At 45.4% G+C, this 17,880-nt stretch overlaps 1 protein-coding gene across 2 annotated transcripts in view; it reads right to left on the minus strand.

Moving 5' to 3' along the window:
* Positions 1–17,880, minus strand: part of ticrr (TopBP1-interacting, checkpoint, and replication regulator) — a 45,219-nt gene that overhangs the window by 21,667 nt on the left and 5,672 nt on the right. For both annotated transcript variants that reach the window (XM_038812931.1, XM_038812930.1), the window contains exons 5-13: positions 16,689–16,818; positions 16,461–16,597; positions 15,911–16,114; positions 14,349–14,500; positions 12,893–12,993; positions 11,365–11,458; positions 9,025–9,107; positions 3,463–3,699; positions 2,374–2,461 (exon numbers count right to left, since the gene is read on the minus strand). In XM_038812931.1, the coding sequence (XP_038668859.1) occupies positions 2,374–2,461; positions 3,463–3,699; positions 9,025–9,107; positions 11,365–11,458; positions 12,893–12,993; positions 14,349–14,500; positions 15,911–16,114; positions 16,461–16,597; positions 16,689–16,818 (1,226 nt within the window). The remainder of the gene's footprint in view (positions 1–2,373; positions 2,462–3,462; positions 3,700–9,024; positions 9,108–11,364; positions 11,459–12,892; positions 12,994–14,348; positions 14,501–15,910; positions 16,115–16,460; positions 16,598–16,688; positions 16,819–17,880) is intronic.

A 17,880-nucleotide genomic window follows, 5' to 3' on the forward strand; every position in this document is an offset into this window, starting at 1 on the left:
TGCTGCCGCGTTGAAAATGGCGCGAAGGCCCGGCCCTGGAGAATCACCATTCGCCATAAAAAAACGGCGAGCAGTGATTCGGGGAAGAGGGTGAGAAATATGTCAGGAGGCCCTCCCGCTATTCTCCCATCCGGGGGGGGGGGGGGGGGGGGGGGGGGAATCTTGCCCAGGATCTTCGGCCCTCCCAGCCTGCACCGGCATCCAGAACTTTTTTCTAAACCTGACGCCTATTGTCCAAGGATCTACTTCCCTCTGTTCCCTTGTAATTGACACCCCCACTCTTGGAAAAAGCTTGTAGCTATCCACCCTGTCCATACACCTCATAATTTTGAGGACCTCAATTAGGTCCCCCTCAACCTCCGTCCTTCGAATGAAAACAATCCTAATCTACTCAACCTTTCTTCATAGCTAGCACCCTCCATACCAAGTTCACTGTCAACTTTCCATATTCCTGATATTCTTTATCTCCACAGTGAGTGACGTCTTGCTGTAATAGATCTTTATACAGACATTAACTGCTTTACAAATTCTTGTGCCTTCAATCAAACAAACCATTTTGTTACTTATAAATCTTTCTGTTTCGCAAACTAACCCACCTAGAAAATAACACGAAAAAAGCCAAAATTGAATTTAGAGCTTTGGACATTTAGCTATTGATATCAGTGCAGTATCATAGAATAGTCATAGAATCCCGACAGTGCAGGAGGCCATTTGGCCCATCGAGTCTGCACCGACTCTCAAAGAGAACCCTACAGAAGCCCAATCCCCCACCCTATCCCTGCAACCACATAACCCTACCAAACTTTTGGACACTTCGGTGCAATATAGCATGGCCAGTCCATCTAACCTGCACATCTTTGGACTGTGGGAGGAAACTGGAGCACCCAAAGGAATCCCACGCAAACATGGGGAGAATGTGCAAACTCCACACAGACAGCCACCTGAGATTGGAATCAAACCCAGGTCCCTGGTACTGTGAGGTGGGAGTGCTAACCAGTATACCACCGTGTTGCCCATATCAAGCAAAAATTTATTAAATGCAGCCATGTACCAGGATTAACCTATTTCTAGTCTAGCCTATTTCGGATAGCAAAATACCAAAATCAAAACTAGACTTTCAATCAGAGCACTGAATTTCAAAAAAGTGTGAAACATTTATGCTGTCTCCATTTGAACTGTGAAAAACATCCCGCAGTGCAATGAAATGTCCTGCCAATCTTCTGTTATCCGCAGAAAGTATTTTGACCTGAATAACAAGAGAGTGAAACACTGTTGGGTACAGATCTGTCACTAGTGATCCGAGTGCAAAGATCAATTTGAGGTGGCAGTGGGGGAAATCGCAGTGGGGGAAATCATATGGAGTGTGGAGCTTATCTGCTGAAGTGTCAATTTTCTTGGAACTACATTGGTGCCAATACATTGATTAAATCCAGTGACAATACTGGGATAAATAATCAGGCAATCAATTGATTAAATCAAATAGAGCACAAAAGGAAGGAAGTTGTGCCAAAATAAAATATTGGTTAGAATGGAAATTCATTGGGGGGGGGGGGGGCATGGTGGTGCAATGGTTAACACTGCTGCCTTGTGCAGCTTGGTAGCACAGTGGTTAGCATTGCTGTCTCAAGGTGCCGAGGTCCCAGGTTCGATCCCGGCTCTGGATCACTGTCCCATGTGGAGTTTGCATATCCTCCCAGTGTTTGCGCGGGTTTCGCCCCCACAACCCAAAGATGTGCGGGGTAGGTGGATTGGCCACGCTAAATTGCCCCTTAAATTGGAAACAAAAAATTGGGTACGCTAACATTAAAGAAAAAACACTGGTGCCTCACGTGCCATGGTCCCGGGTTGATCCCGGCCCTGGGTCATTGTCTGTGTGAGGTTTGCATACTCTCCCAGTGTCTGCTTGGGTTTCACCCCCACAACCCAAAGACGTACAGTGTAGGTGGATTGGCCATGCTAAATTGCCCCTTAATTGGGGGAAAAAAAGAATTGGTACTCTAAATTTAGTTTAAAAAGCAATTCCAATGCCAAGTCCTTTGAGGGCCCAAAAGAGTTGAACTAGAATGGTGCCTTTAACAAGAGACTTTGGTTATCTGGATAATGAAAAAGTTTAGGTAGTCGTTCTCAAGAGCAGAGAAGCTCAAAATCATGAATCATATTGATTTGGTAAATAAGAACCAACCACTTCTGGTGGCTGTCAGGGCTGTTTGAAAAGTAAATCTTCTTGGAGAAGAATGATTATTGTAATTATCACGTACCAAGTTCTACAATTTCAGCTGGACTATTTTTCCTTGCACCCACCACCCCGTTCTCAATTCTAGTAGGCTTTCGTAATTACAGATTAACAACGTTATTTCCTCCCAAGCAACTTACCCGTTTCATAGATTTTTTTGGTATTTGAATTTGTCGCAAATTATGGGACACCTCAGACATGCTCCGATGCCTCGTCAGTGGAAGGCTCCTAAAATAGAAGTGTATTTAAACAGGGCTGGATTTTGAATGCTCACATTTATGATAGCTATGTTTACTGGAACGAATGCTAATTTTACACCGTTAACCCATATTTTTCAATCCTTAGAATATGTTCATGATCTAATTTGTAATAGGTAGCACTGGTTTTACAGATTTGCATTGTTAAACTGCAAACTTTCATGTTGGACCCAGGACATCCAAGCTGACAGCAGCACTGTTCAGGAAAAGAAAACATGCATACAAGGACTTGATTCCAGTTGAATCAGCTGATATGTCAATTCTATGGAAAACAGAGTACCGTCATTCAGTAGCAATGAAAATGTCACCCCTTCAACACTCAGCTGAGGGCATCAAGGAACTTTAATTCTAGGTGGAACCAAGACTATTTTGTACCTCTAAACTGTCAAATGCTTTGTGCTTTTCTGACCGACAAGAGCACAATTTTAATAAAAGGGCTTTAGAAATGCATATATTTTATGTCCAACGCACTGCAGAAATGCTCCACCACCCATTATTTACTTGTGAAATTTGGTACTGCATTGAAGTGTCAGCCAATATTATCGGAGAATCCTGTCCTCCATCTTTCTAAACCTGGATTGGAATAGGCTACAGAACACTATAGCAAAGCAGTTCTCACAAAAAAGCAAAACACTATGACTGCTGGTAATTGGAAATAAAAACAGAACATTTTGGAAACTGGCAAGAGGTCAATGAACTGGGTTAGCTGGTCCAACTCTACAGATACCACCTACATGCTCCAGCATGTTCCCTTGTTTTTCTAACAGGCCTGCAATTGTGGGAGTCATGATTGAAGCAATTTGAGATAACAGATTAAAAGGATCACAAAGACGAAGGTTATTGGCTCAAGTGTCCCTCCTTGGGTCCCAGAGTACTGAATTAAATGTGCTAGATAAGCTAGGTAACAGCAATGCATCCCATCGTGCAGGAAACAAAAACATATATACATTGAAATAGACAGGGCTCTGGTACCTTCTCTTTCGAGATGATCTGGTGCGTAGCTCTTCCAGCTGTTCTCCTTCGCATCCTGCAAAGTTTGTACTGGTGGTCGGTGAAGCCAGCTGGGAGGCATCAGGCGATTCAGTTTTCTGGCTCATGGATTCATCACTTAAAAAGTCAGCAGGAAGCACTGAGGCCAGACGTTCTGGGACATTCTGTCCTAATCCAAAGTAAAGCTCACCCAATATTTTTGGTACGGTGAGCAAATACCTGAAAAAAATAAGATGGTTAAAAACCACCTGAATTAATTTCATATAAAAAAGTGACGACCTGATATTAGCACCCACCACATTAATCAATAAAACCCAAGTACAGTTATGCCAGGCTAAAAATAAATATCCAGCAACTTGCAGTTAAAATTACTACTCCACCAAATCACAAAGTATACACAATGTCTGTGCAGTATTAACACCAAGCATTCCTCAGAGAAAGCTTGATGTTTGAATCCCAGTAGGACCTCTTCCATACCCAAAAGCTTATATTTACTTACTGAATAGAAAATCTATTATTTAAGTGGAGATAGTCTGTTCTTATACTATGCAATCCAATAACAGAGCCACTCAATGGAGATGATAAACTAACCAATAATCTTGTACAAACTTGGCAAGTTTTAGAAATTATTGCAGTATTTTCTACAACACCAAACCAGGTTATTTTAGTCGTAGTCAGAAAGTGGATCTTTGGCCCACCGGATCCATGCTGGCCACAATCACCTAACTAGTTTAATCCAATTTTTCAGCACTTGGCCTTGTATGCGATGTCATTTCAAGTGCTCATCTAAATACAAGTTGTGAGGGTTCCTTGCCTTTACCCCCCTTCTAGGCAATGAGTTCCAGATTCCAACCTCTAAACCTCCTGCCCATTACCTTAAATATTTCCCCAATAGTGAACTACATTTACACAGGTAAATGAAGCAGCCACAGTTTATTATTTGTATCTCTCACATCTTTTCCCAAACCTACTATAGAACATATGGGTCAAGATTTTATTTTTGATTTAACAATTCAAATTTCATCACGTACAAGTGGTAAAGATACAGTACGACAAAGCACCAGGCCACCAAGATCTCAAACACTCAGATTGTTTTTTTCCAACCAGTGGTAGTTGATCTCAGCTGGGGGAATGATTTGGACACAGCATTCTATGGCGAAGGACAAGCTGGAGAAACAATTTGTGTTCCCACCTCCTAATCATTACCCATGATCCCAAATGGAAAGTGCGAGTTAAGTGAATGTCAGGAGGGCAGCACGGTGGCGCAGTGGGTTAGCCCTGATGCCCCATGACGCCGAGGTCCCAGGTTCGATCCCGGCTCTGGCTCTCTAGGGGGGTGGTGGTACCGGGTTGCTGCTGGAAGGGCCGAAGGGGAACTTATGGTATTAGGAGGGGTCGGGACGAGGATCTGCCACTGTGGGAAATGGGCCGTGCGGGGACTGCGGGCACGTGGTTGGCCAAGGAAGAGTTATCGCTGACCGGCGGAGAGGGAGGGTGAATAGCCTCCCGATTCGGCTGGTCACATGGAATGTAAGGGGGCTGAATGGGCCGGTCAACCGGGCCCGGGTGGTCGCATATTTGAAGGGACTGGGGGCGGATATGGCTATGCTCCAGGAGACGCACCTTAGGGTGGCGGATCAGGTAAGGTTGAGAAAGGGGTGGGTTGGGCAAGTGTTCCATTCGGGGTTGGATGCGAGGAACCGGGGGGGGGGGGGGGGGGGGGCGATTTTGGTGCGCAAGAGTATGTCGTTTGTGGCGTCGAGTGTGGTGGTGAATAGTTGTGGCAGATATGTGATGGTGAGCAGTAAGCTCCAGGGGGAACGGGTGGTGCTAGTTAATGTGTACGCCTCAAATTGGGATGATGCATGCTTTATGCGGCGTATGCTGGGCCGGATTCCAGACCTTGAGACGGGGGATTTGTTAATGGGAGATTTCAATACAGGGCTGGACCCAGCACTGGATCGCTCCAGGTCCAGGACGGGTAAGAGGCCGGCGGCGGCCACAGTGCTGAGGGGGTTCATGGACCAGATGGGAGGGGTGGATCCTTGTAGGTTTACGAGGCCGGGGGTTAGGGAATTCTCGTTCTTCTCCCATGTCCACAAGGCTTACTCCCGGATTGACTTTTTTGTCTTTAGCAGGGCGTTGACTCAGAGGGTGGTAGGCGCGGAATATTCGGTGATAGCCATCTTAGATCACGCCCCGCATTGGGTGAATCTAGAGCTGGGGGAGGGGAGAGACCAACGTCTGATGTGGAGGTTAGAGGTGGGGCTGCTGTCAGACGAGGAGGTATGCGGGCGGGTCCGGAGGTGCATCGAGGGGTATTTAGAAATGAATGATAATGGGGAGGTGCAGGTGGGGGTGGTCTGGGAGGCGCTGAAGGCGGTGGTTAGGGGGGAGCTGATTTCCATCAGGGCACATAGGGAGAGGGGCGAGAAAAGGGAGAGGGAGAGGTTTGTGGAAGAGGTGGTGAGGCTGGACAGGAGGTACGCGGAGGTCCCGGAAGAAGGGCTATTGAGGAAGCGTCGTAGTCTCCAAGCGGAGTTCGATGTATTGACCACCGGGAAAGCAGAGGCGCAGTGGAGGAGGGCGCAAGGGGCGGTATACGAATACGGGGAGAAGGCGAGTCGGATGCTGGTGCACCAGTTCCGGAAGCAGGAGGCGGCGAGGGATAGGGGGAGTTAGGGATGGAGGAGGGAGTCTGGTGCGGAGTGCGAGGGTCATTAGCGGAGTGTTTAGGACCTTCTATGAGGAGTTATACCGGTCAGTGCCCCCAGTGGAGGAGGGAGGAATGGACCGCTTTTTGGGCAAGCTGGAGTTCCCGAGTGGAGGAGGAGCAGGTGGGGGGTCTGGGGGCACCAGTTGAGCTGGAGGAGCTGGTTAATGCGATGGGGAGCATGCAGTCAGGGAAGGCACCGGGACCAGATAGGTTCCCGGTTGAATTTCATAAGAAGTTTTCAGACCTGCTGGGCCCGTTGCTAGTGAGGTAAGGGGGGGGGGGGGGGGGGGGGGGCTTTGCCCCCGATGATGTCCAGGGAGTTAATCTCATTGATTCTGAAGCGGGATAAGGACCCCCTTCAGTGTGAATCAGATAGGCCGATTTTGCTCCTCAATGTGGATGCGAAACTGCTGGCCAAGGAGGGTGGAGGATGTGGTGCCGCAGGTTATTCACGAGGATCAAACGGGTTTTGTGAAGGGGAGGCAGTTAAACGTTAATGTGCGGAATGTCATAATGATGCCGGCGGTGGACGGGGAGGCAGAGATAGTGGCGTCGATGGATGCGGAGAAGGCCTTTGACAGGGTGGAGTGGAGATACCTTTGGGAGGTTTTGAAGAGGTTCAGGTTTGGTGAGGGATTTATTAAGTGGGTGAGGCTGTTGTATGATGCCCCGGTGGCGAGTGTGGTGACGAATGGGAGGAGGTTGGAGAACTATCGGTTGTACCGGGGGACGAGGCAGGGGTGCCCCCTCTCTCCCGTGCTGTTTGCGTTGGCGATCGAACCCCTGGCCATGGCGCTGAGGGAATCGAGGAACTGGAGGGGGATAGTGCCGGGGGAGGGGGGAGAAGAGTGAGCTGTTCGTGGTGCATTCGGGGGACCAGGAGAGAGAGATAGTGGAGCTTCCGATGAAAAGGGCAGAGAGGATACCTGGGGTTCCAGATAGTCAGGAGCTGGGGGGCCCTGCATAGGCTCAACTTTACGAAGCAGGTGGAGCAGATGGAGGAGGAGTTCAGGAGGTGGGATGTGTTGCCACTTTCCCTAGCGGGCAGGGTCCAGTCGGTCAAAACAACGGTGCTTCCGAGGTTTCTGTTCCTATTCCAGTGTCTACCCATCATGATCCCGAAGGCTTCTATCAGGAGGGTCAGTAGGAGTATTATGGGGTTTGTGTGGGTGCAGAAGACCCCGAGGGTGAGGAGGGTATTCCTGGAGCAGGGTCGGGAAGTGGGCGGGTTGGCGCTGCCCAACCTGCGTGGGTACTACTGGGCTGCGAACGTGGCAATGATACGTAGGTGGGTGATGGAAGGGGAGGGGGCGGCATGGAAGAGGTTGGTGGCGGAGTCCTGTGTGGGCACGAGCCTAGAGGCGTTGGTGACGGCGCCGTTACCGCTCCCCCCAGCAAGGTATTCTAAGAGTCCGGTAGTGGTGGCTACCCTCAAAATCTGGGGGCAATGGAGGCGGCATAGGGGGGTGAAGGCTTCAGTTTGGTCCCCGATACGGGGGAACCACCAGTTTGTACCAGGGAGGATGGACGGAGGGTTTTTGAGCTGGCACAGGGCAGGTATCAGGCGGATGGGGGACCTCTTTCTCGATGGGAAGTTTGCGACCTTAGAGGAGTTGGAGGGGAGGTGGGGTCTTCCCCCAGGGAATACCTTCAGGTATATGCAGATTAGAGCGTTTGTTAGGTGGCAGGTGGCGGAGTTTCCACTGCTGCCGCCAAGGGGGTTTCAGGACAGGGTGCTCTCGGGGACGTTGGTCGGTGAGGGGTGGATCTCCGCAATCTACCAAGTGATGCAGGAGGGGGGTAGAGGCCTCGGTGGAAGAGCTGAAAGAGAAGTGGGAGGAGGAGCTGGGAGAGGAGATCGATGAGGGGACGTGGGCGGATGCTTTGGGGAGGGTGAATTCCTCCTCCTTTTGCGCGCGGCTTAGTTTAATCCAACTAAAGGTGCTGCATAGGGGGCATATAACTGGGACAGGGCTGAGCCGGTTCTTTGGGAGAGAGGACAGGTGTGGTAGTTGTTCGGGGAGCCCAGCAAACCACATCCACATGTTCTGGGCGTGTCCTGCGTTGGAGGGCTTTTGGAGGGGTGTTGCGGGGACCTCGTCAAGGGTGGTTGGCTCCAGGGTGGAGTCGGGCTGGGGGCTCGCAGTTTCGGGGTAGCATTGGAGCCGGGAGTGCAGGAGGCGAAAGAGGCCGGTATTCTGGACTTTGCGTCCCTGGTAGCTCGGCGCAGGATTCTCTTACAGCGGAAGGAGGCGAAGCCCCCAAGCGCGGAATCCTGGATCAACGACATGGCTGGGTTCATCAAACTGGAGAGGGTCAAGTTTGCCCTAAGGGGGTCGGTGCAAGGGTTCTTCCGGCAGTGGCAGCCGTTTCTAGACTTCCTGGGGGGGGGAATGGGATGGTTACTTGTTCGCTATGGGGATGGGTGTGTGAGGTTTCATGCTCATTATTTTTGTTAATTTATTGTTTTTGTATTTCGGGGGGGGGGGGGGGGGGGGGGGGGTTACTATTTTTCTTTGTTTTGTTGGTTAAAATTTGTTGAAAATTTGAATAAAATTATTTTTTTTTTAAAAGTGAATGTCAGGAGATTGGGATGAGGCTCCAGTATTACATTGCACATGAGAACCCGTCTGCCTAAATTCACAGAAGAATGGGAAAGGTACGAGAGGAATGTCAATACCATGAAAGCATATTGCAGCATAAATTTGTTCTCCAGAGGAGAAAATGGGCACAAGGAAAGGCCCCCATGCAGGATAATTAAAGTATATGTGCAAATGTAAACTGGAATATTCTGGAATGTTCAAGCTTAAAGATTGTTCTGAACTTACTCGTTTAAGATCTCTTCTTCCAGAAACTGTGCAAGGAATGTGGTGTCCTTTGTTAGAGATATGATGCGCAGTAAATTTGTTATCTGCAGGCAAAAACCAAGTGATCAGCTTTGGAAAGAATATTTGACTTTCAAACATAGGCATCAAAATACATTTAAAAATTACAACTCAGTCCTTAATGGCAGAACAGGCGAAGGAAGACTGTGCATCTCTCTGGCTACGATGGCAGAAGGCAGCTGCAGAGGCAAAGTGCTCCCAGTCACTGGCTCGGCACATCACTGAAATCTGACCAACGACCCAAAAAGATTGTATGAACAATTGCAGTACCTCAAGGTACCCGTGTTAAAGAAAGTCACACTCTGGTTTCTGTCACGGTTCATTGGCCGAGTCCTGTGGCAAAGGGAAATTGGCGACAAGGACAGGGCTGTGAACCTGGAAGCCCCCAGTCAAGAACCTGCACACAGGTGACAGATGCATGAAGGTTGTTGGTCACCTGTTTTTGACAGAGGTGTCTTTGATTAGTTCAGGGTGCCACTGATCATTCCAAAACGGGAAGGGGTTAGAAAAGGCACCTAAAGATAGGCTGGGGAAGCACACTCTGTGGGATCACCATCTTTGTAGTCAAATCTCTATTTTCGCACCGTTGAATGTCAGAACACCAAGCTGTTATAACACTGAGATAATCTAAAGAATGGCCACCTGGAAAGAACAACTGCAATCGTATCACGAACTATCAAGATTCCAAATTGACATTACCTCCCTCAACCCACGCAGACACGGGGAGAATGTGCAAATTCCACACAGTCACCCAAGGTCGGAATTGAACCTGGGTCACTGGTGCCATGATGGCAGTCTTAACCACTGCACCACCCCCTACTGCAAGGAAAAGACTGCCAATGACCTTCATGTCCATAGAGTTCATTTTGCCACCCAGAATAGAATCTTGGATGCACTATTAGAAATCCTCAATTGTATAAGTGACAGGCTCATAACACTTTACCTAAAGCTCAGGTGTAAACAATATGCCGTTGTCAGCAGCACTTATGCCCCAATCCTCGTCTCTGATGCTAATGTAAAGTCCTAAGTCCTACTCTTGCCTTGATGGAAGTCCTAACTGCCACCCCAAAAGAAAAGGTCATCCTTCTGGGGGCTTCAATGCCAGGATTGGCTGTGACTTTGGTGTCTGGAGAGGAACCATTGGGAAAATTCTATGCAAATAGAGTCCTCCTGTTGACAAATGCGCCTCATTATAACAAAAAACAGTTTCCACCAGAAGGATAAATACAAATCTCATGGAGGCACCCTAGATCAAAGCATTGGCACCTACTGGATTATGCAATTGTTCAAGTCAAAGTTCTAATCTATACATCACTCGATTCCATGTGACTGGACTTATGACTGCTGGACAGATAATCAACTTATTCAATAGGTGATGAACGTCCACCTAGCACCAAGAATCAAAAGTTCAAAAGGAAGAGGATCAATGCCGTGGCCCTAAAACAGCCCAACCGAAGAAAGGAAAGTTCAGCTCACAAACAATTTGGAAAATATTCACACACATAGATCACGCATCAGCTGTACTAGATTCCTGTGTTCAAACCATTGGTTTCAATTGTTTTAACCAGGACTGGTTTGACAAAAACCAATGCGAAAGGTGTGACCGCCTGGAACAGAAAATTATTAACATTTACTGTCTGACAGAAAAACCCACGGTCGCAAGTCAAGAAGGCAGTATTCAACAGTTCAAGGCAAGTTCAAAGACAAATCTGGAAGAATGTGGTCGGAAGAGAAAGCCAGAGTAATCCACAGTGTGCCAATCGTCACGTCAAGAGAAGCATTTTTGAAGCCACGTTGGCCATCATCGAGATCAAATGGACAAAATCCCCATCATTCACGTTATGATGTCTCTCTTAATTTCTGACGGGACTGAATTGGATATTTTTCCATTAATTGAATCTATGTATTTTTATTTAAAATGACATGTGAATTTTGTGCTGATGAATAACGTTAGTACGAGATCATAGAACACAGTTTAGGGGAGGCATGGTAGTTAGATGTAGACTGGAGTGCCTCGTACTTTGTTCCAAAACTCTTCAGAAGATCACACCATACTGCAACAAAGAGGCGCTTTTCAATTACCCACTGCAGCAACCCTGCGGCCTTTAAGTAGGATTACCAATTCAGTTTCAGGAGCAGCTGTACATTTAGATTCAAGCCAACAAGTAATTTGATTACATTTAAGAAACTCATTTCACATCACCCATAGAAACTTCCATCCCATCATTCTGTGCCAGAGGTCCCAGACCAAGTACACAGTCTCATGTCTAACACTATACTCACTTCTTCCACAAGCTGTTCCAACTGTTCAGGGTCACTCTGCAACGATGGAAACTGCTGGAACATCTCCAAGCGTAACAAGACCTGGAGCTGGCAACTGCAACAAGACCAAATCATAAAAATTAACACCAGGATGATTCTACATCAGAAAAGAAAGTATAAATGCAGATAACATTGATCTTTGTTTTATTAACCTCGGCCCCACAGCTCCCAACATCATCTCACAAAAGGAAGTTTGTTCAGTAATCAAAGAACAATTATTTTGTACTTCAGTCATCTGGTGTTAGCACAGAGTTAGATACACAAAGGCAAGTCAGAAGCAGGTTGAAATTGTTTGACTTTTTCCCCCAAGTCTTCAGTTTAGCTCAATCAGCATTCAGGTATCCTCCATTTAAAGCACATTCCAATTGTTTCTGGGGAAGTTTTCAGCACTGCGCTGCCTCCACTTTTGTTTTAGCAGTTACTGCACATACTCCGAGAACCATTTTGTATGCTCACTCTGTTGATCTTAAATACAATGCGCCTCTCCTGACACCATATTGACTGCCATATTTATAACCAGATAAATATAGCAACAAAGCAAAGAGCTCGAGAATCAGGAGGGGGAAGCAGTGGGCTGGAGAGGTGTTGAACAGCAGTTAAGTAGAAAGAATTGGTAAATTATTCAGTTGGTAAAAGGATTTTTGGGGAGATGGTAACATCGCTGGAACCAGTAATGCAGAGGCCCAGACTATTGCTCTGAAGACATGGGTTCAATTCCGACCACGGCAGCTGATGGAACTTTAATTCAATCAATACATCTGAAATGAAAACTAGTCTCAGTAATAATGACCATAAGACTATTGATTGTAGTAAAAACCCATCTGGTTCACAAATGTCCTTTAGGGAAGAAAATCTACTGTCCTCACCTGGTCTGGCCTACATGTGACTGTAGACCCACAGCAATGTGGTTAACTCTTTAATACCCTGAAATGGCCAAACAAGCAACTTATTTCAAGGGTAATTAGGAAAGGGCAACAAATGCTGGCCTTATCAACAATGCTCACATTCCATGGGTTGGGCTCAAGACAGCCAAATTATGTATTTTCTTATTTTATTTTCATATACTAAATGATCTGTTTGAGCTGCTCGCAAAAAAAATACTTTTCACTGTACCTCAGTTCACATGATAATAAACAAATCCAATCCAAAGTTCTTAGTGCAAAAAGTTCAGGTCAATAATCTTGCCTACCCTTTAATACAGGTTTATGGGAAAGTTTTTTTTTTAGGAACACATTAGTGCAAAATGAGGGGTGGCTGCATTTTAATACAGCAGTGACATTTTCAAGTCCCACATTAAACCCAAGGAATAGCTTGAATTAAAAAGACAATTTATTGGTTATGGGCAGTTCGATGCAATTTCGTTCAAAACTTTAAACTAGGCAAAGTATTACATTTTTCTTGTTTTAAAAATTATAGGCACAAAATCCGGAATGTCAATAAGATGGCAGGTACAGCCTGGAGTCTCCAGTTTAAATATCATTCTACTCACTCTCGGACTTTGAGTTCCTTATTCTCTTGGTTTCCATACTGTTGCCGAATGGATTTACAACTCTTTAGTAATTGCATTTGAATCAGATTTATACACGTGGCCTTTAAGTAAAAAGAGGTAAAATTATTATTCAAAAAGGTTTACAGAATAATCAATGTCAAAATTGTACTGCGTTCACAACTGTTAAAGGCATCCAGAAACATGACTACATATTTGTCCTTTCAAACTTGGGATACACCTTGAGCCAAGATTGCTGGGCGAGTGACTCACCTGATGAAGGAGCTACGCTCCGAATGCTAGTGACTCCAAATAACCCTGTTGGACTTTAACCTGGTATTGTAAGACTTCTTACAGTATTAAATGCACCCACCAAATTTGGTGTTGCCCCAAATTTTGAAATTGAACTTGATTCCAGAGGAGTACAGATTGGTTACGTTGATGGCAAATAACACTGGCCTCAACACTGACACTTGTGAACTCCCCCTCCCACTTTTTGCCAGACTGATAACAAAATGCTAAAACTTAAAAAATATATATTTAAAGGGCAGCACGGTGGTTACACTGCTGCCTCACAGTGCTGAGGACCCGAGTTCAAATCCCGGCACTGGGTCACTGTCCGTGTGGAGTTTGCACATTCTCCCCGTGTCTGCGTGGGTTTCACCCCCACAACCCAAAGATGTGCAGGGTAGGTGGATTGGCGACTATTTCCCCTTGATTGGAAAATAAATAATAATTGGGTACTCTAAATTCTATAAAACAAAATATATATATATATATTTAATGGGAAGAGTTCATTGCTGGCTACACCGGCATTATCAGCCCATTCTTATCTGTCCTTGAGAAGATGGTGGTGAGCCACCTTCTTGAACTGCTCAAGTCTGCAGTGCATCTTGTATGTGGTATACACAGCTGTCACTGTGCGCCAGTGGTGGAGGAACCGAATGTCTACGGTGGTTGTTGGAATGCCAGTCAAGCAGGCTGCCGGTCCTGAATGGTGTCCAGTTTTGAGTACTGTTGGGCTAATCCAGACAAGTGCAGAGTATTCCCACCGCATTCCCAAGATGTGCCTTGTACATGGTGGACTGGTTTGGGAAAGTTGACGATTTACAAGCGACAGAGCTCGCAGCTTCTGACCTGCTCTCATGGCACAACATCTGTATGTCCAGTTAAGTTTCTGCTCAACGATAATTGCAGGACGTTAACGGTGGTGGATTCAGCGATTGCAGTGCCATTGAATGTCAAGTGGAGATGGTTAGATTCTCTTATTGGTGAAGTCTGATAATTCCAAAAATGTAACATCAATAGACTAAGAGCTGGTAGTACTGCAATGTATACTAATAGCTATTGATGAAATCAATGCAGTTTGTTTTCTTCCTCTTAACCCATGAAAGATCATAAAATGAAAGACAAAATTCGACGAGTTTATTAAATTACTCAAATTAGAAACCGATAATACCTCAAAAGCTTCAGTGTCGTCAGATTTTAGGTATATCTTAATGACTTTGACTGCATTCTGTATGAAACTAAAATGGGACAATTTATCATCTGCTACATGTTTCTGGTAATTCTCTTTCAAACTGGACACCATCTCCTCATCACTTTCAAAATCTATGAGACAAAATGAAATGTCAAATTTAAAAGCTGTAAATAGGCAATGTAAATGATGCTGGCATAATGGAAGATATTAACACTCTAATTTAACTGCTTTTTCTATTCAGAGCATTAAGATATCCAACACGGGGCAGCACGGTGGTGCAGTGGGTTAGCCCTGCTGCCTCACGGCACCGAGGTCCCAGGTTCGATCCCGGCTCTGGGTCACTGTTCGTGTGGAGGTTGCACATTCTCCCCGTGTTTGCATGGGTTTCACCCCCACAACCCAAAGGTGTGCAGGGTAGGTGGATTGGCCACGCTAAATTGCCCCTTAATTGGAAAAAATTAATTGGGTACTGTAAAAAAAGATATCCATCAGAAAGGTGTTGTATTGCACTGAATACATTTTTCTTTAAGATATTATTTTGCACTTTAAAACAATTAAAGTAAAGGAATCTACCAGAGGTATCAGCACCTTGCTGGGATAGTTCCACAGGAACTGATGACCTAACTCTCTACTATTTGATACTGTAATCTTAACACAGTCCTTAGTGAACACCAGCTCACAGCACAATTTTGTTCCTCGTCCTTTAATAATAATAATCGTTATTAGTGTCACAAGTAGGCTTACATTAACACTGCAATGAAGTTTTGTGAAAATCCTCTAGTTGCCACACTCCAGCGCCTGTTCGGGTACACGGAGGGAAAATTCACAATGTCCAATTCACCGAACAAGCACGTCTTTCATGACTTGTGGGAAGAAAGCGGAGCACCAGGAAGAAACTCAGGCAGACACTGGGAGAACTTGCAGACTCTGCCCAGTGACCCAAGCCAGGAATCAAACCTAGGTCCCTGGAGCAGTGAAGCAACAGGGCTAACCACTGTGCTACCGTGCACATATTATGTGACATTAATATTAGATATTAATCCAATATTGATCGGCAGCAGTGGCACAGTGTTGCCTCATGGCACTGAGGACCCAGGTTCAATCCCGGCCACGGGTCACTGACTGTGTGGCGTTTGCACATTCTCCCAGTGTTTGCCTGGGTCTTACACCCACATCTCAAAGGTGTACAGGCTCGTGGATTGATCACGCTAGAGTGCCCCTTAATTGGGGGGGGGGGGGGAAAAAAAAGAATTGGGTATTCTAAATTTAGAGAAAAAAAAAAATCTAATATTGATCAATAAAACAACTCCATTGCTTTTAGACCACAAACCCCTCTCATTAGTTCAGAGAGTCATAAGCTCAATAAATAGCAAGTGGCCAGCCAATCAGGGTTTGGTGCCCAACTACTCCATTAAAATTTAAACCACGATGCCCATCACAATTGCTATTCTCAAAGGAATCTAAACGTCTGAAAGGAAGTTTCATTTAAAATAATCAAGGCAAAATGACATAAATCTGATAAATGTCAGCAAAAGACATACCTACTGTACTCTTCCTCACTCTTTTTGATTTCTGTTTGCCCCCTAAACGTTTCTTGGGCTGATGGGTCGATTCATCTCCAATGGGAAGCTGCACGCCCTCCGGCTGGCTTTTTTGTGCTTTCAGGTTTAGCCTAGCAACATTCACCATCTGAAGAGAGCGACTCATGGACCTCATCTTCTGTCGGATGGGAGTCCGAGGACCAGCTGAAAATAATAGATAAAACAACAACAGAAATGTTCAAGAAAGGGAGAAAACAGAATGGCTCAATTGTTAAATACAGCACCAACCTGGGCCAAGTTTGAGAAAAATCTCAGCCAAATTAGCACTTCAGGTTGCTATGATTTATCTTGGCCCAGAATCACTCTTGACTTGCAGAAATTAACTCTGTTCAAGTAAAGAAGATTGCCCAATTGGAGCATCTATTGCCATGGAACCATACACAACTAAATGCTATCCCATTTAGAACAGGAATTGAATATGAGAAAAAAAGAGATGAAAACTCCCACTAACCCCATGCATTAAATTCTAAGCTAGTCACACCACACTTACAGGGTCTTCTTTTTACCCCATGCTCTACAGCTGATCCAGTTTCTTCTGCAGATTTCCTCTGGTAGAACTCTGCTAACTGAACACTGAGGGCAAGTTCAGAATCCATGTTAATTTTCTCATCATCTTCCTGCATTGACCTAATGCACAAAAAGCAATTTTAGTGTTTTGGGAGAGAGATACTTGACCATTTCAGAAGTTAGAAATATCTTTTAACAGGCCATAATTTACCCAATTGATTCCATTAGATTAGAGCTTGCTCCTGATAATTCAGATAACGGAAACCAGCCTTCACCAAAGGACATTCTTTGTTGGGAGGTCTCAGCCAACTCCTGTTGTGCCCAATCTGGGTCAGTTACCTCTGGAGAATAAGAGACAAATTCAATTAATCATTTATTCTACATTAGATGGGTTTGAGAGCTTGAAACTAACTGGAGAAAATTAATTGGGTACTCAATCTTTTTTTTTTAAATTTGGAGAAGTAAATTTCAAGACTAATTCTTTAATCTAAAAGGTGCAGAGCTAAGATCACAAAATTCAGCAAGATTCACATAATGTGTGTAGTGGACAATCATGTCAACATCAACTCATCCACTATAAATACTGGGAAACTGGAATCATAATTGTAATTTGGTTACTTAAATAAGACAATAGACTGGATTTTGAGGATTGCCAACAATCCATGGAATAATGTAAATGTGAAACTTAGATCATAAATTCCATTTAATAGAACATTTAATAGTCCCGGGGGCACCGGGACTGGATGGGTTCTCAGCGGACCTCTTCAAAAAATTCACACCAGGTCTGGCCCCACACCTAAGCGACATGTTCGCGGGCTCACTGGCAGGGAGCACCCTGCCCCAACGCTAGCGCAGGTCACAATCTCACTAATACACAAAAAAGATAAAGACCTGACGGAATGTGGATCATACAGACCCATTTCACTGCTGAACGTGGGTGTGAAAATACTCGCAAAGATCCTGGCTAAAAGGCTGCGTACCAGAGGTGGTCGCAGAAGACCAAACGGGCTTTGTCACGGGTAGGCAGCTCACAGTGACCATCAGGCGGCTGCTGAATGTGATATATGGGCAAAGGCAAAAATACTTGCACGTTATGCAACAGTTTGCTTAGAAAGGAAAGCATGTCTATTTAGTATCGCCAGCAAGAGTTACATTCTCTAGAATACGCTGTGGTTTTTTTGAAGCGATAATTCTATATAATTACATGGTCTAATGCAGGCCTTTGGCCATAGTTCCTATTAGTCACATAACCAAAAGACAAGTTCTGGTCTGCTCAGTTCTAAAATAAGTGAGTAGTACTCTAAGATCTAGCAATAAAATACAGCAACTCAGCACAGATTGCCAAACTTGTACCCCCCAACATCATATTAATGGCCGGAGCACTCTTCAGTTAAGCAGATTCA

Source organism: Scyliorhinus canicula, chromosome 12 (assembly GCF_902713615.1).
Source record: "Scyliorhinus canicula chromosome 12, sScyCan1.1, whole genome shotgun sequence".
Classification (NCBI taxonomy): Eukaryota; Metazoa; Chordata; class Chondrichthyes; order Carcharhiniformes; family Scyliorhinidae; genus Scyliorhinus; species Scyliorhinus canicula.